At 36.5% G+C, this 26,529-nt stretch overlaps 1 protein-coding gene across 13 annotated transcripts in view; it reads left to right on the plus strand.

The window, feature by feature from the left end:
- Nucleotides 1-26,529, plus strand: part of otofa (otoferlin a) — a 109,845-nt gene that overhangs the window by 27,567 nt on the left and 55,749 nt on the right. For all 13 annotated transcript variants that reach the window (XM_030128187.1, XM_030128195.1, XM_030128198.1 and 10 more), the window contains exons 4-5: nt 14,600-14,699; nt 20,409-20,608. In XM_030128187.1, coding sequence (XP_029984047.1) covers nt 14,600-14,699; nt 20,409-20,608 — 300 coding nt within the window. The remainder of the gene's footprint in view (nt 1-14,599; nt 14,700-20,408; nt 20,609-26,529) is intronic.

Raw genomic sequence — 26,529 nt, forward strand, 5'->3', positions numbered from 1 at the left:
AACGAATCCAATCAGATCATTACAGCCACTGAGTGTGACTCTTCGACTGGCTGATGTGACCAGACTGACGACACATACAAAGCCCACGCAGTCATTTGAACTTAGTACATGTCTCTGTGTGTATGTATGTAGGTGGTACTTTATGTCTCTTTCTTTCTATTTATCTCTTTGACCTTATCATCACTGTCATGTGTGCATGCAGTTGGGTGTCTATGTGTAAATGGTTGAGAGTGGGCGGTGACACATTTATCATCCACTCACAAAAAGGACTGTGAGCTAAAGAGTCAGTGGCAGGTGTGCAGACAGATGTTATATCAGTTCTACATCAAGGCAGCTCCTTCCTGTCATCATGATTTTCCAGCGTCCCAAGGGGAAGCAATAGTAACAGGAGAGTTTCACAGCAACACCACAGTTTATAAAAGTTTAAGGCGGTAGAAAATATGATAAGTGATGTGTCTGAAACTCATCTTAGAGCAGGGGTGTCAAATTCATTTTAGTTCAGGGGCAATATATAGCCCGGTATGATCTGAAGTGGACTGGATCAGTAAGATAATAGCATAATAACCTATAAATAATGACAAGTTTAAAGTTTTGTCTTTGTTTTAGTGTGAAAAAGTAAAATTGCAGTATAAAAATGTAATTATTAAAATGTGAATAATCTGAACAACCATGAACAACCTGAAAAGTAAGTGAATTTTAACAATATTGTGCCTCAGCTTATCATTTACACATGTGCGTTACAACAACATTACAGACTGCAATGGATCTACAAATGCACAAAGCATTGAGTAACAGGCATCTGGAAGTGAAATATATATTATTTAACTTTATGATGGAAACAACTTCTCAAGACTCAGTAACAGCCTTGACAGTTAATATCTTTTGTGTAATTTTTGCCCACAGGCTGTATGTTTGACACTCGTGGCTTAGAGACATTATTTTTGATAATCCACTTTGACAAGTTATGGAAAGCTTTTTTTCTTAAGTTATGAAAAGCATAACTTGTGTATTATTTTTTAAAGAAATATTGCTACAGTTTTTCTCAAAAAAACACTAAATTAAATCCCTGAGAACCCTATAACCACACAACTTCCAACTGTAAATGCAGCAATTAAGTCTACTAGAATCACAGGAAATCCTGCAGACTCTTAATCCTAGAAGTCTTAATGCAGATTATGAAGATTTTCCCTAAAATGTGAAATGTTTGAAATATCATTATTGTGCTCTATGTGTATTTTGAAAGAAGAATGTACATACTCTTTCTATATATGATGGATATTGTAAACTTCTTGCATTCATTTTTACTGTCTTCTATGTACTGTAATGAATTGTTAATTGCATCTGGAGTTTTATCATCCAGGTGGTTTGGATGGTTAACCACACCTGCCATCACAGACTTTCAGCCTTATGGTCGACTTAATGGTGCTTCAGGAGATATATCTATGCACAAATTACCTATATTCAATCGCTCTCATCTTCAGTCTTCCCCACCTCAGTTAGTTCACTTTACAACTGAGCCAGCATTCATTCATTCCATGCTCTGTGCTTATCGCTCCCATCGGCCTACAACAGATCTACAAATCATCTCCTCCACTTCATCAACCTCCGCCTGCGTCGGCGAAATGCTTTTCTTCATTCATGTATGTTCACATATTCAAACACTGTAAATCTCAGGCTTTGAACCAGGGGATTAGATGCGTATGCTTATGGTCATGCTTACTCAGATTGTTCCAGAGCATTGCTCGAGCAAACTAAAATGTGTATTATTCTGTGGCAAAGGCTAATCTGATGTGTCCTGTTTAAAATGTGTAAATATGTATGGGCATGTTTCCTATTTATCCAACATTTTGAGCTGATGAAGATCCAAGTGGGATGCAAAATATGTCCTGTGATTCATGAAGCTGCGAGGAATAGAGTGTTTGAAAGATGTCCTGCTCTGCTTGTAAACTTACTGTAAAGCAGTGATCTGCTGCAATATGTAGCGACATACTCTCCCTGTTGACCACTAGAGCCCAATATAGCATCAAGGACACCATTAATATCTTTCACTCTATAACACTTTCCTACAACACCATCTGGTGCTGCTCATAGAGCTTGCTTAGTCCTCCACCAGGTGGGAGCTAAACTAACCAGCTCTTCATCAGCAGAGAGCTGAACTAACTTGTGCTACATAAAAGCAGAGCTAAGTTATTGTTTGAAGAGGTGACACACCTTTATCCCATGCAAAAATACATATATTGGGGATGCAGGGATTATTAACTCTGCAGAGTACTTTACTCATAGTGTTAGAACATCACTGCTGTAACAGTTTGTGACTACAACCTAACATTATTGTAGATAATTCATTTATCAAGACAGGGATAGTTGTTTGTTTACCTGCTTTACTAGTTTCAGCTACTTCCTGTAGCCTTCGTCAGAAGCGTCACAGTGATGTTGCTGTGATGTAAAGCTGGTAAACAAGCAACTACCACTATCTTGATAAATAGATTATCTACAATAATTGTATGTGGACGACAGCATGAAACTCTACCATACAATCTGACATCTTCCATGGCACACCCCCTTTGGACAAAACAATGAGACTGCATTAAAACCAAGTATGGAATTAGCATTGCAACACCTAAATCAACACCTTTGACACCTGGTGCCATGATTACACCATGATTTCCAGTTACATTTTATCTGTCAAGAATAAATTACATTGTCACAATCATTTTATAGGTAAAAATATTTTTATCCAGCTTTATGGACAACAGTATATAAAAGAAAATAAACAAAAGGAAGAAAAAAGTGAAGCAGATGCCATAGAGACACTTTTCATCCACTCAGTTATAAACACCATATGCAGGCTGATGCATATAACCTTAGACTGATGTGGATCCACTCTTGCATGCAATGGCACGTATAAGTACACACACAAACACAACCAGACAGTTAAGTGGCTAAATAATTCAAGATGACTTACAGTTTGTGTTGTTCTCACACCTGCCCCATATGTCAACTGGTTACATCTTTGCCAGTGTAACTGATCTGCTTCATCACTGCAGGCAGCAGCATACTGTAAGGCCAGTGTATCGCACCCCACAGCTACACAAAAACGATCACATTTCCACAACACTAAACAAAAGCACTGATGCATAATAGTCCCCATGGTGTGGTGACACATAGACTTTGTTTTATCATCTATATTCCCCTGTGGCTGAAGGATCTGCTTTTATATTCTGTGAAATATACTGTATGTGAGTTACAGAGCACCAGAGCAAACAGGGGGTTGTAAAACCAGATCTGGCCTCAAAGAAAAATAGTCTTTTTTTTTTTTTTTTTTTGACAAATCTTGAATAGAAAATCACAAACTCAGCAATAAAGATATCTAAATCCTGCTATTTTCTCTTGGTGTATTGCTGTGCAGTTTTGTAAGTCGCAAGCACACCAAACTTTTATGTAAAGCTATGGTGTGAAATGTGTTTTAAAAGATAAGAATAATTATTCAACTGGGGCTGCTGGTTTTTCAGTCTAAACATTCTGACCCATTTAGATCAATTAAAAAGAGACAATATTTAAGAATATTTACATATTGTGAGCATAACTGGAAAATACAGTTATTTGAAGTATGATTTGCATTGTTAAACCAAGCAGTTGTACATGTGATCTTACTCTTAAAGTAAGGAATACAGTCCTGTTCCCCTGCTGGGATACTATACAAACCATTATCTTAGTTTTGCACTAGTTGCATCTAGCACAGTGTTAACTGGAATGAGACAAATATTTTCTTAAAGGGGGTAATATGTACAATTTATATTTCCAACTCTCAATAGTAGGTGGAAGTCATTTACCAGACCATTGTTAGGACCACCAAAACTACCAATAAATCAACTCCATGTATCCACAGACCGTATCACTTACTGAATAAAATATAAAGCCCATTGTTTACACTTATCTTTACAATGGTATGTTCAAGTTTTTTTCCTTGAAATACAAACGCCATAACTGGTCAGTTTGATAGCCAGTAAAAATAACACTTTGTCTTATAATCTTATAAGGTAATCTGCGTCGGCTGATAGTTTACATTATAGCTCTGTTAGCTTAGCTCTGTGTTTAGACAGAACACAGACACAGTAAAACCACAAATCACCTCTGTCCTCTGTACAGTTTGTGTTGTCAGTAGCTGCTCTAAAGATCTATTTGGAATCATCCAAACAAGGCCAGAACTGTCACAATTTAGTCTGAACTGTGGATCAACAAATGGCAATTTAGCAAAAATTGTAACATCACAATAATTAACTTCATAATCAAAGTCACCCATGTTGAAGAAATATCATGTCCTTTGACTCTAAAAGTTATTTCTTAGCTTTTCTCACTAAATCTTGTCACTTTTTGATGCTTTGGCATTCATTTTCCTCACCATGGACTCACTACTCCCCCTAGTGGTCATATAAATCTGTCAGCTGTTGGTGTAAACAAATTAAGAGCGTATCACTACAATCTAATTCATCAGAATCTTTCACAGAACCTCAGGGCTCTGATTTAAACACTCTAATGATACTTTATTTTTTTAATATTTAAAAGTAGAAATACTACATATAGCTCCTTTTTAATGTAAGCTTATTTTTCTAATAAAAAATATATTTTACAAGGTTATTTTTCTCTGTAGAAAGACAAGACAGCTTTTGGAGAAACATGACATTTATTCTTTTGTGAAAATGTCTTACATATGATGCCACTACTGATAACTTAAGACATTATCCTGTGCATTTACCACAGAAGTACACAAATGCCTGGTGTATCTTTTATCATACTGAGAAAATATTTTTAAAAAATGTAAATCTTTGAGTCCCTTATGCAATCTTGTGCAATTCTTGCAATACAGTGAGACAGCTTCAACTGAGACAAATACTCTGTATTTTGATTATAAAGTCAAATTCTTTTGTGCAATCACAAGTTGCTTTTCTTTACACAACTTTATTATAATTGAGAGGAAATAAGATGTGTCAGCATGATGTGTAGGTTTTACATCTTGCTGAGTGAGGGACACATCTGCATATTGTTATTAAAGTAGGTGTGAGTGCCTTTAAGTGGTTTTATCTGAAAGTCAGCCTTGAATACAGAATATTTTCTGTTCCGCACTCTATACAAAGTCAATAACATAGCCTAATTATTCAGAGAAGAACAATATGTGCTATTATACAAGCTCTAAAACAGCATCTGCAACATCTTTTTTTTGTTGTTTCAAGAGATACAGTTTCACTTTTGTAGATGCTTAGGTTTTTCTATTTTGAAAATCACCTTTGGTTTTATTACCGTCAGTTGCCTCTAGATTAGATTGTTTACAAGTCACATGGACACTCTTCTTCACTTAGATGAATCTTCCTCTAGTGTTCACTTTCTCTGATTTCACCACTAAATCAAATCAACCTCTAGCTGTTTCATTAATTCCCTTCTTGTGGATGTCTTTATCTTTACACTGGCTTTCTGGTTTTCATTTTGTAACAAGACAAAGGGATACAACCCAGAAAAAGAATATTCAGCTCTGAAATAATATCATTCCTCAGTGTTGCACTCAACAATTTACCGCCAAGACTAACAATGCGAGTCTGCAGACATAAAGCTGTTCCTCTGTTTCATTTTACATGAACTGTTTTACACCTGGAGACGCATTGGTGTAAACAGAGTGGATTTGTCTCTTTTTAATTTTGGATATCACCAGAGGCATAAACACATTATTCATTGTTAAATTTATGTATTTATTTGGCATACAGTGATGGTTTATTGAAACTATGGTCCCACAAAGCTTTAAACTGCATTTTTACATGATGTGAGAGTGAAGAGATTCTAGGATCAATAAGCTAATAATGCAGTAAATATGGATTGTTGTCCATCTGAGGAGGTCTTCTGTCTCTAAATGTGTCCATCATGAAGTATTTTTAATCACTGAGCTGAGCTTCTTTAGGGCAGTATTTCACACGTTGCCAACTATTTTGTTTTCAGTGATGAAACATCTCTTTAATCCACTAAATTAGCCAAGAGCACAAAACATTCCTGCCTGATTATTTCATGTATGAACTCAATATTGCCTCAGTAGGTGTAGAAAACAGTCTGTTCCAATGCTGCTCTTTTACAAACAGATAATTTGCTAGTCCTGAAAAAAAGCTGAGACACAAAGAATTGTTTGCATCAGCTTTCAAAGCTTCATTTTCATTCATTACTGCAGAAAAGTTGAGGGTTGTGAGGTCATTTATTTGTCCCCAAAAGTGTCTTATTAGCTACACCAAGGAGGTTTTGTAATGACTGCCTATCTGTCGGTCAGATGCAAAAACTATTGCATATATTTTCATGAAACCATGGAGGTGTAGCGCATGAGACAAGGACAAAGAATAAAGAAGTGATAACTGCTTTCAGTCCGGCATGGTGAAGGTACAGCTCCTCCCTTGTGCTCTGATCTTTCTGTGGAACAAAAAATGTGTTTTTACTTTAAACAGTGTAAGTTCTTTGACAGTAGTGAAAGAGTGCAAACAAAAAGATGAGAAAAAAAAATCAAACTGTGAGGTTTTAGCAGATCCTTTCAATATAGCGCAGTTGATGTTGCCACAAAATCAACTTTTAGCTTTAATTTTTTTTGTTCCTCATTCTTTGACAAGACTGAAACCCCTAAATGTTGGAGAAGATCCTTTTAACCTTAACAGTGATATTAAAAAAAAAAAAAAAAGAAGCTAATGACCAACAGGCACCAACTGTTGAAGTCTGCTGAAGCCACCAACTGCTACTAACAAGAACTGAATGTTAATTATTATTTCCTTTGCAACAAAATCATGCAGCAACAGTGCTATGTTCTCAAAATTTTAGTTAGAAAAATGTTCTTGAAGAGCAACACAATTGGGATAGTCATATAATGTGTCTTGCCGCAGTCAAACAACTTGTATTAACCTAGTTTTTATGTAAATACGGCTGCATCCCTGTTGGTCTAAACCTTGTTAACTGTGCTGCTGCCTGTCCTGGATACACTAAGGTCTTTATTCTCAATGGGTCCTTTCCTTGGTAAATAAATGTTAAATAAAATTGAACACTTCTGGCCTGGTACGCTGAAGAGATAAGTTTTTCCCCTGTTTCCTTGCAACTTCACTGTTCAGCAGTAGAGCTACAGTTCCGGTTTTCTGGACTGAAAGCTGTTGTCAAAACAGCACCCGAGTTTCACCTCTTTGTTAAAGCCGGAGACCTTTGTTTGTAATAACCACCAAGTGATGAAAACAAAGAGAATATAACTCATAGTTGGTGGCTTGTTTGTGGTTTAATAACATTGCGATAGAAACAGTAGAGTGGACTGCCCTATAAAAAGATGAGTGGTACAAAAGGAAGAGTGGACTCTGAGTGCACTTGTAGTTAATTTAATTTCATCACTTAAATTTCTTTTATAGCACCGTTTTGCAGGTTTGTTGAACTTGTTTGAAATATTTGGCAGCATCCTGCTTGCATTTATACAATTAGAGGTTATTTACTGGGTGTAAGCTGCTTAAATGTGAACAAATTTAAGACAAAATCAGAGTATTCAATCCGATCAAAGACCTAAACAGCTGCTGGCAACCAAAAGCATGTACTGATCTAAAATCTTTAGTAACCTATCCTATCCTATCTATGGAGACCCTTTAGTGACATGTGAGAAAAAAAATTATGCGTGGCCACGAGTTAGTACTAATGCGTGACCACAAGACCATTCACCTACATGATTGCTGTATAGTGCAGCACACCGGTCTGATGCTCTTACCAACATGGAACACCTCGATTTGATTTCATTTTATTTTCACCTTGGTATTAACTACCATGATATACTTCAAACACTTGTGGTAAGGCATGGGGTTTTAGTATGGGGCATTAGTAGCTCGTGGTCATGCATTTTTTTCCTCACATGTCACCAAAGGAGCTTCATACCTATCCTATCCTATAGACCTTTAAATAATTCAGGAAAAATGCAGATCCTCAACTGTTCAGTAACATCAGAAATGACCGATTTGGATGTTTAGAGGCTCTGTAATGAACATGGAAGCATTGTCATCTTCTGCAACACTGGTTCAACAATGAAACCCCTGACAAATTACACTGGTCGCAAACACTTGTTTTTACATTCAGTTAATGATATGTTTTGCTAAAAAAGTCACTTTTTCTTAATTTTTCTTGGCTTTGATATAACAACCTTTGAATTTACTCTGAGCCTTTATGTACATTTAAATTAGTAAATTAAATATCAGAAAATACCTGATTTCCCTTGAAAATACAAAGGGCAGATAAATGGTGATAAATCACTAAAGAAAGGTTTAATGTGGAGAAAAATTCATATGGAAGTCACTATAAAATAGCTCTACTCTTATTTTTTTTATACTGGCATTGTTATGCAAATTTGCATCCAGCTTTTGAACTAATTTCTGGACCACTGCATAGGCCAGAATTTTTCATAAATGTGACTGAGAGAAAGCCATTGGGGTTTTCTTTTGAGGCACAAAAAATCTGGCAGAAGCCACGTGAAATATAAACTTTACAAATCTAATAAATAAATCAGCTTTTCAGAGCTAATTAACTTTCCATAAACAGAATACCAAAAGGTCATACTGAAGTAGTTTTCTATTGAATCTCATTTCCAAAGCTGTATATTAGAAAAGTGGATATTATACAGGCTATTTTAATTTATATTTGTGTCTGTATATTATTCTTAGTTTGTTTTGTTTTGTGTTACATGCATTGTGAGGCTGGAACAATTTCCTCAGGCAACAAAAGCAACTGCCACTAACTCAGAATTGCTTCACACTTGGGGGGACACTTAGAGCTAAAACAACCTTTAACAGTTTTCTTATTATTTGTGGTTATAAAAACATGTGCTATACTTATGTGTTTGTCTTAAAGGTCAATATTTAACAAGATCAATGTGTTTGCTGAAGCTTCATCTTTATACCAGTGTGTGTCCACCAATGGGGGGCAGTGCTTGGCAGAGGCTTCTCCATTACCATCACAGGCTCCATCACACACCTGTCTGCTGTTACATTTCCATTTCACACTGTTCTCCTGCAGAGGCACCAGCAGCTGTAGTGGATTATTGCAGCCTCCAGAGCAACTTGGAAAAAATAGTTAGCAGTATTTTCTCCCTTTGGTTCACCTGAGCTGGAGATTTACAATTTTCATAGTCATGCTTCAATTTGCTGAAGAAACACAAGGCTTTCAAATAAAACTATTGCAAAATGAAAGGCATGTGAGCTCTGAATTATGGAGCAGATGAAAGTAAATTGTTTGCAGAACTTCAATCAATAATGAATGCCACCTTTTGAAGTGTTAAAAAGTGAGGCAGAACATGATAGGCCCTGCTCGGTTGAATTATTCAGCACTAGTACACATATTACAATGGCTGAAAGTAAATGACAGAACATTTGGAGCCCATATTGATCACATTGGTCTGGTGATGAATATACTGGTCGGCTGATATTGTTAGTGCAAAAGTTTCAAAGCAAATCTTTTTTTTTTTTTTTTTTTTTGCGTTAGAATAACCATACCCTTGCAGGCTTTCTTCTTGCTTCATGTCAGGTCTGTAAAGCAGAGCGTGGAGTTATACAGTAGGGAGCCTGGCAGATATATACCTTCACAGTGAAAGCATCTGCCAGAGCCTGAGGGAAGCACAGAATTTTTTTTTTCTTTCTTCTTTTTTTATTTCATAACCAGGATTCTAAGGGAAGTCAAATTCTGGAAGTCTAAATTTACCTCATTATTACATTTTGAAGCTTTGCAGAGAAATGTGGCCTCTCTTCTTACTGGAAATTTAATTCATCATTGCTGAAGAAAGAAAAAGTATAGGTGAGGATAGATAAGCATAAAGATAAACCTAGGGGTAGATAAAACCAGGAAGAGGGAAGAATAAACACAGGCTGCAGTGATAAACTGTGCACTCTGTTTATTTGCTCAGTGATAAAAAACCTGCTGCCATTGTTGTATTTCACTGGATGTATATTCACTAACGTTGTATTCTTTATCATACTGAGGTACAGGCTGTGTGCACTGTGTTCGCATGTGTCAGCAAACTGTACTCATTCATTCATTATCTGTCAGTTTATATTCCTATTGGGCAGTTTACATCATTAGTCAGAGTCCCTGTGGATTTCTTCTATATATGTGTGTTTGTGAGAGTATTTTTCCTCTATTTTGTTTGGCATTTTAATCCACCAAGTCAGACGGTTTTTGTTACACCAGTACAAATATGAGAAATAAAATGTGAGGGCTCAGAGGGTTAAGAATTGCTTTGGGCAATGAGTGAATTTAACAAAAAAAAAAAGAACAAAAAAGCATCCACTTCTCTTGCATCATTACTACACTGCCCGGGCATAAGTCACAAAGACACACAATTTTTCACAAAAACGACTAGCTTGGCTTACAGCACTCTTTTGCCATGGTAACATTTCAGTCATTTTATGTAATTTCATATTTATTTACATATATAGTTGCAAACATTTTTGGCTAACGTCTTATATTGTTGATGACAGTCGGATGTATCCATTCATCCTCATCATGATTTAAAAGTTTGAAGACTTGTACTTTATACATTAATATAACCCATATGATTGGCTGACTGAGGAGCCAATAGGCTAAGAGGTGCTGCCCCCACACTGAATTGATTGTTTTTAGTGATTTATTCCGAATATGCAATGAAATTTAACAATATATATGAACAAGCAAAACATAAATAATAATACAAAAATCAACAATCAAGACAATCTTAGACAGAACAGCACAATAGTTTCATTTACGTGGCCAAAAAGATCATAGATTATGTAACATCATTTCAAACTCTTACACAGTTGATCCAGATCTTTTATTTCTTTGTGCAGCTCTTCATACAAGGTGGCATTTCGTTGTTGTTTTCCATCCAACAGCATATGGTAGCTTATGTCTGTTTCTTATATTAATTCAACCATCTGTTCTTGTTTCCCTCTTGCTCCACACATGCACATCCACATATTCCCTAAATCTGTCTCTGTTCTGTTATTTTTTACTGATGTGCAGAATTTTCCCATTTTAAGCCTTTTTTTGCAATATTTTTTCTTCCGAATTTTCACTGCTTCTATTCAGGTATTCTCATGTAAATAAAAACACCTGGATGTAAAAAGACCTCAACACAGCTGGCTGCTCCTATTATGCTACGACTGGCTAAATGCAGAGAATCAATTTCACTGCTGTGACTGTGACAGTGAACTTTATTTCAGTTTACTTCTGCTATGTTCAGAAATTTCCTGCAAGCAGCATCAGCACTGGAACTATACATCATGGCCAAATTTTACACCAAATTGAAACAACTGAGAAAAAAGAATTAAAACATGATAGAGATCAACTCTGTTAATGTGTACATTTTTAGCCCATTATACATAAAATAAAGTCAGAGTTTCAATTATAACAACCTGCCAAGTGTCAGATCAATCTATATTGAAACAAGTGGTGCCAGGCACAACAAACCCCGCCCCTCGTACATATTTTGCCCATTGTAAGTAAATGGGAAGATTTTGAAAAATTCATAAAAAATTGACCTTTGACCTACTGTTCCCAACATGTAATGAGATTCATTCTGGGTCACTGGCAATCTATAAAGTCAATTTGGTATGAATTCAACCAATAGTTTTGCTGCTACAGATGTGAAATTTCACCCCTTATAAGTAAATGGGGAAAAAAAGATTTTAAAAAATTCATAAAAAATTGAAACTTTGAGTTACTTTTTCCAAAATGTAATGAGATCTGTTCTGGGTCACTGGCAATCTGTAAACCAAATTTGGTATTAATTCAACTAATAGTTTTGCTGCTACAGGCATATGAAATTTTGCCCATTTTAAGTAAATGGGGGAAGAAAAATAAAAAAAAAACTCATAAGAAATCGTAACTTTGGCCTACTTTTCCTAGACTGTAATGAGATCTATTCTGGGTCACTGGCAATCTATAGACCAAATTTGGTATTAATTCAACCAATAGTTTTGCTGCTAGAGTGTTAAACAAACAAAGAAACAAACCGAACCAAAAACATTGCCCGTTGCCTCCCCTTCGGGGGGGCAGGGTGATAACTGAGAGAACTGATTGAAAGCTAATGGGGATGGATTGATCCAATGTCATACAAACCTTATTACAAAGACAACTGAAAGCATATGACCCTTTACCTTAACCAATGAGCTGTAATGGTTAATGTAAAGGTCTCAGGTACACATTATGTCAGACTGTCCTCTCATGAATAGTGAAACCACTGTATGTGTGTGAGTGTGTGTACATGTCGGGTGGTGAAGCTATTGATTGCATATCCACTGATATTATCTTTCCCTGTGGACTCATGTACAGCCTGGTGATTGTGTGTCTGCTCATCCAAATAATCCTCTCTTTGCTCTCTTTGAATATGTTTTATGCAGAATCAGGTATCCAAGTGAGCACTGAATGCTAAATTTAAGCAATTGTGACAGGTGTGCATGTGTGTAAATAGTGCTCGTAACCATTATAGTAAAAATGACAAATGCTTGTGGTTCCGTGTGGGCTTCACTGCATGTTCTTTGTGTGAGTGATTGCTCTGCGAATAACAACTGTTTTGGGGGAGACTCGTTGAATTATTCATCTGCTCTAATTGGCTTGCTGAATGGGCACTGTACTGGGTTTCTTACCACTGTTATGGTCTGTGGAGTACTGCTGGGCCATATAGAAATGAACTGTACTATATGACTTATGGTCCTCCACAGAATGATCAGTGAGGAAATGAATGAAATTAAATTGTTTTATTATTTTTACTTCATCCAGGATGTCCAGTAGACTCTGCATGGTATTATTTTTTCTTCACAGGGGAGAAATTATCTACTCTAGATCTCTGGAAAGAACAAAATTAGACATTAAAGCAGTTCTGTGAAATATTGATATTCCAAACTTTCAACAGCAGTGGGAAGTTGCATACCAGTATACACTTATGCCTACCAAAACCACCAACAAATCAATGCTATGTATCTACAGACTGTATACTGCATGCTGTATTATGGTATTGCCAAATTTTCATCTTCAAGCTAAACTCATAGCTGCTTTTTTTGACAGTCGGTCAAAATAACACTGTGTCTAATGATCTTCACATGTTGCACCAGCTGATAGTTTAGATTATAGCTCTGTTAGCTTAGTACTGTTTTTACAGCCACAGTAAAACCGCAAATCACCTGTTTTCTGTAGTTTTTGTTGTCAGTATCTGCACTAAAGATCTGTTTGGAATCGTCCAAACAAGGTCAGAGCTGTCATAGTTTAGCATGAACCGTGGATCAACAAACAGTAACTTAGCAAAGACAATAACATCACGTTAACTTTATACCTTCATAAGCCTCAGCATCAAACTCACCTGTGTAGAAGAAACGCTGCAATTTTAGCATCAAACTCCATTCTTTTCATTTACAGCTGTGCCCAGTGGTGAAAACAACAAGAGTTAAAGTTGTTTCTTAGTGGTTCTCATCCCATGTGGTCACTTTCTGATGCTTTGATCAAAGACCCTGTGACACTAATTTTCTTCAACATGGGAAAAGGCAGAGTGACTCACTACTCCCTCTAATGGTCACATAAAACTGATGGACAGTTGAGTCATTACATTCGGTGCATATCTTTGGCAGAACTTCAGAGCTCTTTATTCTAAACACTTTAATGATAATTTTAGTGATTTTGTTTTTGTATTTGAAACTAGAAGTATTACATATAGCCCATTTATATAGAAAAAATGCACTGGAAAGGATAAAATTAGGATGCAAAAAGTTTTTGTGTAAGCTTAACATCAAAAAATGGTTAAAAACAGTATAAATTATACATTTTCAACAAGCAAACAATGTAAACAATGTAAGTGGTTGTATGCAGAATCAAAGCCAATATGCTAAATGGTACAGTGATATTTTCATAGGGGTGGGGCTCTGTTGGAGCATCGGGTGGGGATTGTTCTTGTTTGTGGTGACTCATTTATGTCTGTAACATATTTAGAATATACATTTTTTACATATACCAATAAAAAATACTTTGAGCAAAAGCCAAAAAACAAAAAAAAAACAAAAAAACAAAAAACAAAACAAAAACAGTATAAATTAAAACTGGGTGAATGCTGCAAAACATATGCGTCAGTTTTATGTACAATAGGTTATTTGAACAAAACAAGGACAGAAATAAAGAACAAGAGAAATGATTGACAGTGTGTCTCTGTGTCTTTAACTAGTAAACTACATCCTTTAAAAGCTTTGAAGTGCAACACATGGTAGTGAACTGTTGACAATGGCTGAGCGGTGCTTTTTCAGTGTCTGTCACAGCACATCCATCAGCACCCACAGCACAGCAGTCTGTTCATGACTCCATTACTGACAGACACTTACAAACAGTGACAAATGGGACTGAGTGGTGGAGAGCTGATACTTTTGTTGAATGGGGGAAAAAGCATTATTGTCTGGTTTTGTCAATGCAGCTGTAAAAATAGAGAAGGTAGCAATATGTCCATAACAAATGCACTGTATATTTAGGTACAGATGGGCAGCAGAAAGAAGCAGATGACAAAAAACACAGTGTACTGATTGTATTGTATTTTTGTTTTGGGTCTTTGCTGCAGACTGGTGGGTACCTTCTCCATGGTACTGCAAAAGGTGGCAGAAGAAGGACACCTGGAGCTGACTGACACACTTATTGATGATAACAACACATCAATAAAGGTAAGGCATTAATATAAAGATGAGGTTGGCATTTCTGGAACTCAGCTCTGTTTATGATCAATATAATGGAGAACAAAACAGATGTAGTGAAGGATCATGAACCGGGTAAATACCAGCCCTGTATTAAATGGATTCTAAACAACTAGAGGAGCTAAAAGGGAAACTAAAACCTGGCACACCACCACCAAAGGTGCCAACTTGCCTTCTGTGAGCCTTTTTCACCCCCGAAGCTCACTAAAAACACACAGGCTTTGAAAGATGACTTAATTACTTGCATCATTTATGCTTATTTGGCAAATACTGTGATTGGACAAACAGTTTTTATATTCTTTTGCGCCAAATGGCTTGCTCTTAGCTGCTGAGTACTTTTTAATAAAGCTATTCAAATAAAAACACAAAAGAAAGAAAAAAATACATGAAAAATTAAAATCTAATATAAACAGTTGCACCATATTTGTCCAGTGCAGTAATACTATCGCGTATAATTATGTCCGCATGACCAAATAAACTTTTTGACTCAAGTAATATTTTATGTTAATATTTTTATGAAAAACTCAGTATTTTTTCATTAGCTTCCATGTCATGTGACTGAGTGACAAATATATGCTGAACTTTTGCATCACACTAGATAATTAAGACACTCTTCCTTTTATACATTTTAATGCATCTTCTATTATACATCAATCTTTGTTTTGAAATCTGCATTTTTTTCCCAGAATTTCGACTGTATACAATGATTACTGAATACTAGGCTTAGCTTTTCTCATAAATTGGAAATGGGGTTCCATAATTATGAGGCCTTTTGTTATAATTATGAGGTAAATCTGCAGTGTCTTTATAGGCAAATTAAATTCACTCATGTTCAGTCTACTGTGCCCATGAGACCTATGTGTAAAATATGTGCAGCAGTCAACAGTTAGAAGCAAATTATTTTTTTCATTGGGTTTCAATTATGCCTCAGTTACACATTATGTATGACTAGCGTGTTGACCCCTGGGGAAACACGGGTCATATTAACACTGATATCTGGGGACTGAAGTTAGTAAATATGTCGCTCCTGTTTTTAACGTCATTTCCCATCATGCAGTGTGGTACTGCGCCTCCAGTCAACCATGCAACGTGACTGTAAAGCTATCGTATTCCAAAGTGACTAATGTCTCCCAAAATATTGGTCCTATCAACTTGCCGATATATTTAATGTGGAAATGAGACTATTCCTCAACTGTAGGTACCAAATTGTCCCATTAAAAACATCTCTCAATTTCTCAGAACCGTGCAGATACACACACATACACACACACACACACACACACACACACCTACACACACACACACACACACACTGATGCTCTGAGACCTTCCAGTATTATGTTATAGATAGTTTTCAATGTAAATATTGATTTTACAGGAGAGGAAAGTTGCAGTTTGGACTTAGTTGATTGTATCTCTCAACTCTGACACCTCGTTTCACCTTGTGTGAAAATATACTGTATTAAAGGAAAGGAAAAGCACTACAAATCTGTACATGCTTAGAACTGCACAGACATCTTCACATGTTCTGAACATCTGGTGGAAAAATAAGGGGAAGGAAAACAATGGATGATGCCATTTATATGACTTTTGGTTGCATATTTAAAAAGCCCTATAGCGAACTGTGATTTTCTTTGCAAAATTAACACATCTTTCTTTTAAACTGACAGTCATGATATGCACAACTGATTGCTCGATGCACAAAGAAAATCTTTTTGTATTAAGGTCCCATGTGACTCACTGGACTGGGATTTAGCTTCTGTTGCAGCTCAATCAATTTGCACTGAAGCAGCACAGGTTAATAATGGTGAAAAACCACCAGAGAATATTCATCTGACAACAATTTCCTCTTCCTGACCCTCATACAGCTCCTGAAAATATTAAGAGACAAGTTAAAATATTAGGACGTGAACCTCGCCTCAAAACTATTAAACAGTCAAAAGCAATGATGAAGACTGATGGAGAGCACAAAGGAACCACATTATTATTGTGTTTTTGGGATTTAGAGTAGATTTTAACTTAATTGACTCGGATTTAGCTTCTTTTTTTCTTTTTTAAAAAAAGCTTTTTGTATTTCTGAGTAGTTGTCATTTACTGAAAATCTTTGACAATATTTTATTTCAGAATTAGGGCGGAATGGGTGGTACAGTAGTTCAGTGGTTAGCAGCTGGCAGTTGTGTTGCAGCAAAAAGGTCCTGTGTTTGACCTCAGTGCCTCATGCACGTTTTCCCTGTGTCTGTGTGGGTTCACCTTGGGTACCTCAAGACATGCACCATGACAGATTAATTGGCCAGTCTAAGTCGCCTGTAGGTGTAAATGTGAGAGTGAATGGTTTTTCATCTGTATATGTCAGTCCCGTGATGAACTAGTAACACATCTGGGTTTCACCCTGCCTTCTGCCTTCACCCTTTGGCAATCCTATGAAGGACTAAACGCAGAAAATCAATGACTACATTCAGACAGTAGGTCTTAATGAACAATTTGGACATTTTTGGCAAAATACAATTTTTTTGTGTGCTTGTTCATATTACACATTAAATGCGACTTTCTATCAGGTTTGAGTATAAACTGAATGTGACCCTGAAGTGACCTGCATGCGTAAAAGAGGTCCTGACATAATACGTAATCATGCAGGCACGTACCGTGTTTACGGAAGAAAATATGTTTTTCCCGCCACTCCTCCACCTGGGATGCAGAATTATGACGTTTGTCGTATTTCAATCATGTAAAGGTTGGATAAATGCGACCTGGCCATTCAGACTGAAGTCGCATTGCAAAATATCAGATACATATTGGATTTAGGACCACATATGAAAGTGGCCTGGGTCAGAATTGAAAAAATCAGATTTGTGCTTTCAAAGTGTCTTTAATAGATCGGATACAGGTCACATATAGGCAAAAAAATCAGATTTGGGCCACTTTTTCCTGCAGTCTGAACATAGCCAATGAATGGTTTTGGGAGAAATGTTGTCAGTTCTGTCCTATTTTTTTCCCCATAGCTATCTATCTTCATGAAACAGCTGGGGCAGTGGATGCAAAATATTTTTACAGTCAAATAGGAGGATTTTTTGGAGCTTCATAAAGAGGATATTAGAACACACAACTGGAGTGCAAAGAATTTATTGTTGTCAAAAATGATGCCTCACCATACTGCAGAATTAAAATGAATCTTATCAGCCATTGAAATCCATTTTCACAAGCACATGGTTGAAGAAATCAATCATCCAAAGCTCCTACAGTAGTGACAGTGGGGGAAGTAAGAGCCATCATTCGGTTCATAAAGGCACTGGGGTTTACAACCCACACACCCAGAAGGGTCTGATGGAAATTCAACAGCCTCTGCAACATCAGCACATTAAGACGCACACCATTAACATTAGCCCTGATATTCTCTATTGATTGTAAATTGTGTTTGGAATAGACCTCAGCTCTGCGGTGACTGTGAAGATGGTAGTGAATTTATAATGAAAGAGTGAATTTAAATGTGCAAATGAGAGCAGCGCAGTGGGGAGTACAGACAACCTAATATGAGGCTTTTACTACACCCTGAGGTGCACGGTGTGTTACTGAAGCAGGGATTGCTGAGGATGTGATGTTTCCTAGATGATGACACACACCACAGGAGTACTTCAGGGCTTTGCACACATGAACACATCCACACATACATCGACATGCATGTGCAAGTGGTTTCTCGTGAACACACATTAAAGCACATGCGAGAGGATTTCAGTACAGCACATGCCTGTAGCGAGAAACTGGTGAAACAAAACCTGAGAGCAACACTTTTACTCATAACTCTGCACTAGTCGTTGCCATAGTAACAAATCTAACTCCTCATGGACCACAGTTAGGGGATATAAGAATGAGAGAGAGAGAAATATAGGGAGAGCAGGAATGGGAGCTGGGTGTATATTCTCTACTCATCTGTCTTTGTCACAAGAATAAATTGGCTACTCCGTAATAAAGATCAGGTCATCGTCAGGGGGATCATATTTGTCCAAACAGGACTCCCCAGAAGACACCAAAGACAAAATACACTGTCACCCATGTTTCTGACCTGGATTAAAGTAAAATGTACTGTCAATCTAAATTCCCCCAGCAACAACCCAGAAGTAGGGATGATTTATGGTAATGTTAAAGTTTGTTGGCTATACTGAGAGCTTTTTCTAAGCGCAATTAAATGGGCTGTTACACACTCACCCAGGGTAAACTATGATTAGTATGTTGTTACATTCAGCTACTAGAACCATGTGGTCAGTTAGAATAAACAATACAAATTCAAACTTTTAGAACTATTAGGGTCCCTAAATACACAAATAAATGTACCAAAGACTAATAAAAGTGGGTTTAGCATAACATGACCCCTTTAAAGAGATTTAGTTCCTTAAATGCCCATTACCATGTCTAAATTACAACAGGAGTCTCTAATTTTCCCATAAAACCCTGAATTAAAAAGCATATCTACACAGTAATTGAGACTGATATTGAAGTACTAACTATATGTGTTTAAAGTGTAATACCACTGATGGCCACTAGAAGCTGGTCCTGAAAAGCCCTCACACACAAAGCTATAATGTGAATATCTCTATAAAAATAGTTACTAATTTCTTTCCAGAGAGATTCAGGCAACATTCATTTTATTTGTGTTACATAATGTGAACTGGTGGTTCCAATTATTCCTGTGTTAATGAGCATAGACTGCATATAGTAAGTGGGTGGAGGAACTTTTGGAACAAATAGTTTCAGATTTGCATATGGTCATGGTAGGTCATGGGTGAGGTAATGAATGAATGAATGAATGATTGAATGCCTTTATTGCCATTGTACATGCACAACAAAATGGTATGCAGTCCTATCAGTGCAAACAAGTATAATTATTATAAAAAGCCTACCAAATCGCTTATTGGCTCTAAAAAAGTGTACTAAAATCAAATATAAATGTATAAAAACACACATACCTATAAACCATACACCTTTTCTCCCATTTCGCACTGAGGACAAACAGAAGCAGTGAAAAACACATTTTTATGTAATTTTTATAAGGACTGAAGTAAGTGAAACAAAATGTACAAGGACGTAGCTGTAAGTTCACATATATTTTTTTTGTTTACTGGCTTTCACTCTATGTTGATGCTGTGAAAAATAAGAAGACAATGCAGGATGAGGTCTTTTAGCAAGTGTTAATATATATTCAGAGTGACTCCTGGGAGTCCTGGGGACACTTGTGTGAGAATGTCACATTCATTGATACTGTTGCTGGTAATAATCTATGAAAAACTATAGTGAAATAATAAAAATACATTTTAGAATTTGTTATGTAAGAGAATTTGTTTGGCATAAGATTTAAGGTCATGCATTCTTGTCAAATCTGTAGTCAAATCCATATCACCCTCCCAACACATGGGGTAATATATGGAAGAATGATTCCTGATAAGTTTTTTGGCTGTATTTAATTCAGTATTTTGAATAAATGTTGCTGTTTGTAGAATGTAAACTGGAAAACCTTATTGACAAAGTACAAAAAAATAACATAAGATACAGAGAATAAAATCTGCTGACAGGTGACTTGGTGACACTGTTGTTTATTGTTAAAATATATCATAAACTGTTTTACATGAATTAATTTTGATAAAGTCAGATATCTTTTGGATCCTTTTAATTCGCTCCCTGTGTTTTCAGACCAGTGTTACCATAGAGATCAGATACCAACCGATGGATGGCACAGTAGGGGTGTGGAGTGACGGTGAGTTCCTGGATGTTCCTGATGACCGTGATGGGTTCTTTGCGTTCGAGACAGACAGTTTACTGTCAGGACAAAGCCATGGATCGGGGACATCACCTGGACGATCTTTACAAGGATCCATACCGACCTTCAGAAAGTGAGTCGAACATAAAACAAATCTCATATCTCAGTAATGAGAGGGTTATTTTTTCTGCAATGAAACCAGCTGTGAAATTATGTTTAGGTCACAACAGAAAACAAGATGAGTAGTTATATTAATAAACTGAATTTCTGGAGATCATTGAAGATAATGGCTCCGCAGGACCACATTTAGGGTGCAGAAGCCTCCTGAATGTGATGAGGCTGACAGATGGATTCTACATTCACACAGTGAAACTGCCCAGCTGTTGCTGTTAAAGGAGGAAACATATAGGAGTACCATTTAATGTCAATGAGTAAGAGTCAATAAAGGCTATAATGGCATGACACTAAAACCTTTTCTTCCTCTATAAATCAAGGCTCCCTTCAGAAAACTTGCAAATTCTTGAAAAATAAAGTAAACTACACCAATTTTCTGCCAAATTTAGCCTTCCTTGCTAGGGCTGAGTATCATGGCCAATTTCCATAATCGATTCGATTTCGATTCATAAGGTTCTGAATCAATTAATCACGATTCGATTCGATTCAATATTGATTCGATTCAGTATTAATTGATTGATTCAGAGTAATTTACTCATACCAAAGTACAATTTTGAGTTGTAACCTGATTATTTGAGTACCACAGGCTTCTACTCACTGGGGGGGTGCTCTGTTGATTGCTGGTCGGGGAGCGTGGGGGGGTAGCGTAGCGGTCGGACATTGTCGCTTTACTACGCCTCTAACTCCATACTCAGCCATAGGTGATAGGATGGATCCAAGTTATTATTCAAAGAATGACCGGCTTCTGCCACTCGCCGGGCGGTCAGTTCCTTCACTCTGGGGGTTTGAGTTTGAGGCTGGGAGGATCTGCAGTGGAGGGGTTTTCCCCATGCTTCCTCTGTGTCTTTTCCATGCCAGAGCAAGACCAAGACTTCCCCAGGGGTTTGCAAGATGGAGCTGCCCGCGGTTCTGCGTATTCCCGGTTCTGCTCTGAAAAATCGATCTCATCCACTATTAATCGATAACGCAAAATTAAAATGAGATCAATCTAAGATCGATTAAATCGATTTTTTTACCCAGCCCTATTCCTAGCAGTCAGGTTTGAGGGTGATTGGCCCAAATTTATCCAATCTGCTCACGTGAACGGTGTAGAATTTGAATCTTAGCTTTCTTAAACTGCTTAAAAAATTATCACTATATGGTAAAAATAGGAATTGTTGATTAGGTTACCTTAAGTGGTCATATGATCTACTTTTCAGAGGGATCACAGAATAGAATAATAATAATAATGCACAGGAAAATAGTCAATAGTGTGTGCTTCATCTAGATATTGTCAGTATTGTTATAATGTAGGTCAAAAATGATGGAAAAATGTAGAGTCTCTCAGATAACAAAGACAAAACCACACAGCTTTAGTCTCCAGAGAAAACCAGAGTTGCAACTCGCCTACAGTTTACAAGGTGAGAAAATCATGATTCAGATCGTGGATCAATTTTCTACCTCGATAGATCATCATTATTTTATGTCCAGATCACCCAGCCCTAAGTTTGGTGTGTAGGAGGTCAAATCTGGATGATTCTGTCACTGCATTTTGAGTAGAACCACATGACCATGTGAGACAGCAAACAGGACCTGGGGCTAAACAGGCGCATAATCGCTAGCATACTACTTTTGACAGATACTGAAATGGAGAGTCTGGAAGAATGTGTCTGTGTTTTTCTGACTCAGACTCGTTCAGTCTTCTTTTTCTACTGTAAAACATAATTACTGCAAGCTTTTGTTTCTCTCTGGGTGTGTGAGATTACATAGTTAATGAGCCAAAAATAATCTTCATAATATTCAATAATTTATGCTGTGGTCCATTATTGTCAAATCTTGCAGTTTGTACATGTGTGACATGTGAGAGAGGATTATGAAGATTATTCTTATGTGATGACACTAATGCCAGTCATGATTTTAAGTTTGAAAAAGGTTCAAACTGAAGCCAAAAACTGAATCAATGTACCTCCTTGTGTGTGATGGAAATGCAGCTATTATTAATGCATGAGTAAAATCATATACTATATATATATAAGTAATAGCAATAGTAATTTAACAATAAATTAAGGATACTTTACATATTTGATGTCTGGTATTGAATTAAATCTAGTTCTTGTAAACTAAAGAAAAAGACTGCATTGAAAATTGCATCTGAATGATGACAAAAAGAAGTTATATAGAATAATATAGATATAGAAGTAGACTTTATTAAACTTTAGACTCGGTTTGTCTTAGTTCAGTATAAAACACTGTCAGAACTTATGCCCCTTCAGTCTACACTTAGCATGCGAAGTTGGTCTTCTTCTGTGTTTGCTGAATTTTATGAGAAATAATCTGTGGGTGGAATTGATTTCCTTATCTGCACAGCCAGAGCTCTGAATCCATCATTATGCTGCATATTGTATCAGTGTGTGAAAAACTGTGTATGTGTATTCTTAAATGCCTTTATGTACTTTTTTTTGTTTTTGTTTGTTCACACTGAATCTTTTAGCTACACTGTTTTATGTCAAAAAATTAAAAAATCTTCAGGGTCTGCTGTTATGAGACCTGAGGCATCCTGAGGTAAACAAGGAAAGTTGACTAATGTAAGTTTTAGAGCATCCCACGGGTTTTACATAACAGATACAGTATTCATATTTGGTTGACAAAGGAAAAAATCCAAGTACTGCTGGGAAGGAAAAATATCAAAGTGTTCGGGAAAAGGTGGGGTGAAAGCATAGACCCATTTATAGAGATACAGCCTAAAGTACCGTTTGCTCCTGTCCTGCTGTGTAAAAACGAATACCATGTTGCTTGTGTGATGGTATTTGATGTGTTTCTCAAAGTCAGTGCAGGATCAATGAATGCTTCATTTACACGAGGTTAGTTCATCAGATTTTGCCCAAAGGCTGTTACAGGGTCCACCAACAGAGACCAGTCTTTCAGAGGATTATCAAAGATGTTTCTGTGGATCCTCAAAGCTGCTTAAACACCCACAAACATATGCACAAGTCTTCTAAAAATGCCGCTGAATATAAAAGAGCTGACCATTTTGCTTGAGAAAAATGCATTAAACACATGGAGACTTATTAGTCATGTTTAGAGCACATTTAATTGTGCAATTCAGTGTGTTTATGCATAAGTAAAGGGATCATCCAGCAGTTGTGATCATTATATAATAAAATGAATATTAAGGAAATAAAATAGTGTACATAAAAGTGTAATAAGTTAAGAATTATTATAGTATTATAGTGATTAATAAAAATGCAGAACTCCAGAATTTTGTAACAGAAATAAAACCTTGCAATCTCAATAAACTGCAACTTACAGTATTTAAGAATAAAATGTAAGTTCTAATTTCAGTCATTAGTATATTACAAGATAAATGTTTCCAACCTGGATACAACGATGTCTGTGTATGCAGCAAATCTAAGATAAGTGTTCCCCATTCTTTGCAGCAGAACAAATAACTGTCACTTCACCTTTATTATTGTCCTTGTAAAATGTTTTTATCTGTAAGCTACAAAATAGTACTGTCATAATGGCATGTCAGTTTCACTTTGTGAGGTAGACTGGATGAATGGGCTTGTTTTTTACCACATCCATTTGATCCATTTATCATTGTGTCAAATATACGTGTTACTGAACCCTGGAAATAAGGGTGGGATCTTTTCAACGACCTGCACATTCACTAAACTGTTCCATTCATTGATGTATTGATCAGTAGCAGAGAGTCTTGCAAGGTCTATGAACAACCTGACTTGGAATGAAGTGACAACCCAGGAAGGATCCTCGATGAAGAGAAAGACCTTAGGAGCCTCAGTCTGTACAGAACAGACGTGGAGCTGTTACCTGATTAGTTTTCAACAGTGTGTCTGACAGATTCAGGACTATAATTGGCCATTCCAACTGTCAATCACCTGTTTTTGTAGCCTCAGATAACTTGTTGAAAACACACTGTTCAGAAAAATGGTGATTTCAACCCAAGTCTACCTGACATAGGCTATAGCTAAACAGTTCAAAATCATCTTTTTTTTTTTAATTCCAATTCAGCCATTATTAAGCAATTGTGGCAAGACTTTGATAGTTTGATTAACTGAATATTGTAGGCAAGGCAAGGCAAGTTTATTTGTATAGCACATTTCAGCAACAAGGCAATTCAAGGTGTAGTATATAATGCTAATGCCAAAGCTATGGGGTAATATTCTCTCTCTGTTGATCACTGAAATTCCAGTAGAGCATTCAGGACAGCCTTATTTTCTTCTTGCATTCTACAATACAGTGTGACATAGAGATGATTTCACTCTCCATCAACAGGGAGCTATAGATACTGGTTTCATAGATATACATAATGTTACATACTGTTAATGTTGTGTTTATTCATATCTATTTCAACTTTTTTACTTTACTTTTAGCTATGTTCTTATTTTACTTTTGTAAAAATTTCATATTCTATTTTCTTAGCTTATTTTTCCTTTTTGTAATTTTGTATTCACTCTATTCTTATTTTCTTAAGTATTGTTTTTTTTTTGTTGTTTTTTTTTTTTTAATAGTATTGCACTGACTCAAGTAGCACTCCTAATTTCATTGTACATACAATGACAATAAATTGCTATCTATTCTATTCTATTCTATTCTATTCTATTCTACTAGCGCGTTGACCTGTGGGGATCCAAGGGTTCTAGATGTAGTAGTTTTTATGCTGTTATGTATTCATACATGCTGTACTGCATTTGCCCTGCAGTCAGCGCCAAAACATTCTGGCCATGGCAACATGATTGTAAGGCTATTGAATTCCAGAATTACTAATGTCTCCCGAAATATTGGTCCTATCAACTTGTCGTTTTCACTAGTCTGTTCCTTGACCAAAAATACTTAAGTATGCCAAACTGTAGCAGTCAGCTCTTTCTGGATTTTGTGTGAATCCAGAGACACACACACACACGCACAAAGAGGCCACTTGGCTTTTATAATATGGATTCTATTCTATTCTATTCTATTCTATTCTATTCTATTCTATAAAGGTAAAGCTAAGTTACTGTTGAAGAGTTAAACACTCTTTAGAAAGTGGAAGATCTATTTTTCCTTAAACTTTTGTCTTTATTACGGAGACTGAGAATGGTTATTATAACATGGTGAACGCAGGCTAAGATTTTTGCACAGAACTATTTGTTGGCAGCACGGTGGTCATCATCCACACTACCAAGTACTTTACTCATGGTGTATAACATCACAGACCTAATAGATACAACTACAACAGGTTAAGGTTTGGAAAGATGGCTGTAAAAATAGTTGCAGTAACTTAATGAATTAACATTGTTGAGCTAAAAAGAAAATGTTTAATCAAAATGTATGTATATCTAAGTGAAGAGACTTGATTTTAAGCTTTGCTCACTAACCCTGACTATTTTTTTAGAGAATAGTTTGAGTTTGTAGTTATTTTAGTTGGCCTATTGAAAACATGGATGGGATTTATGAGCTATACTGCAGCCAGCCACCGGAGGGAGATTAAAAGGTCTTGGCATAACTTTTGAGAAGCTATAATAATAACAACCTTATTTATATACAGTCTATGGCTCAAAGTGGTTACCCTCTGTTGCATTACATTGCATCCCTACCATATTCATTTACATTTCTTCACCTTGGTGCTGGTGAAAAGCCCGTGTCCTTGCAGTTTGATGAGGGTACCTAGTTGCTGTCTAGAGCTGTCAGTCAAACTGGGGAAAATCTGCCTTGGGGCTTTGTCCTGGAAAAAAGTGAATGGCTTGCCTAGAAAATACCAATAAACCTGAGCCTCGACAGCACATGGAGCTCTAATCCTCCTCACACCAGTGCTGGCCAGACTGATGGGTCTGTGGAAAATTTTAATAGCCTTGCCACTTCTCATCCATACCTCTTATATCCTGAATTACCTGCAGCTCA

This window comes from Sphaeramia orbicularis, chromosome 24 (genome assembly GCF_902148855.1).
Source record: "Sphaeramia orbicularis chromosome 24, fSphaOr1.1, whole genome shotgun sequence".
NCBI lineage: Eukaryota > Metazoa > Chordata > Actinopteri > Kurtiformes > Apogonidae > Sphaeramia > Sphaeramia orbicularis.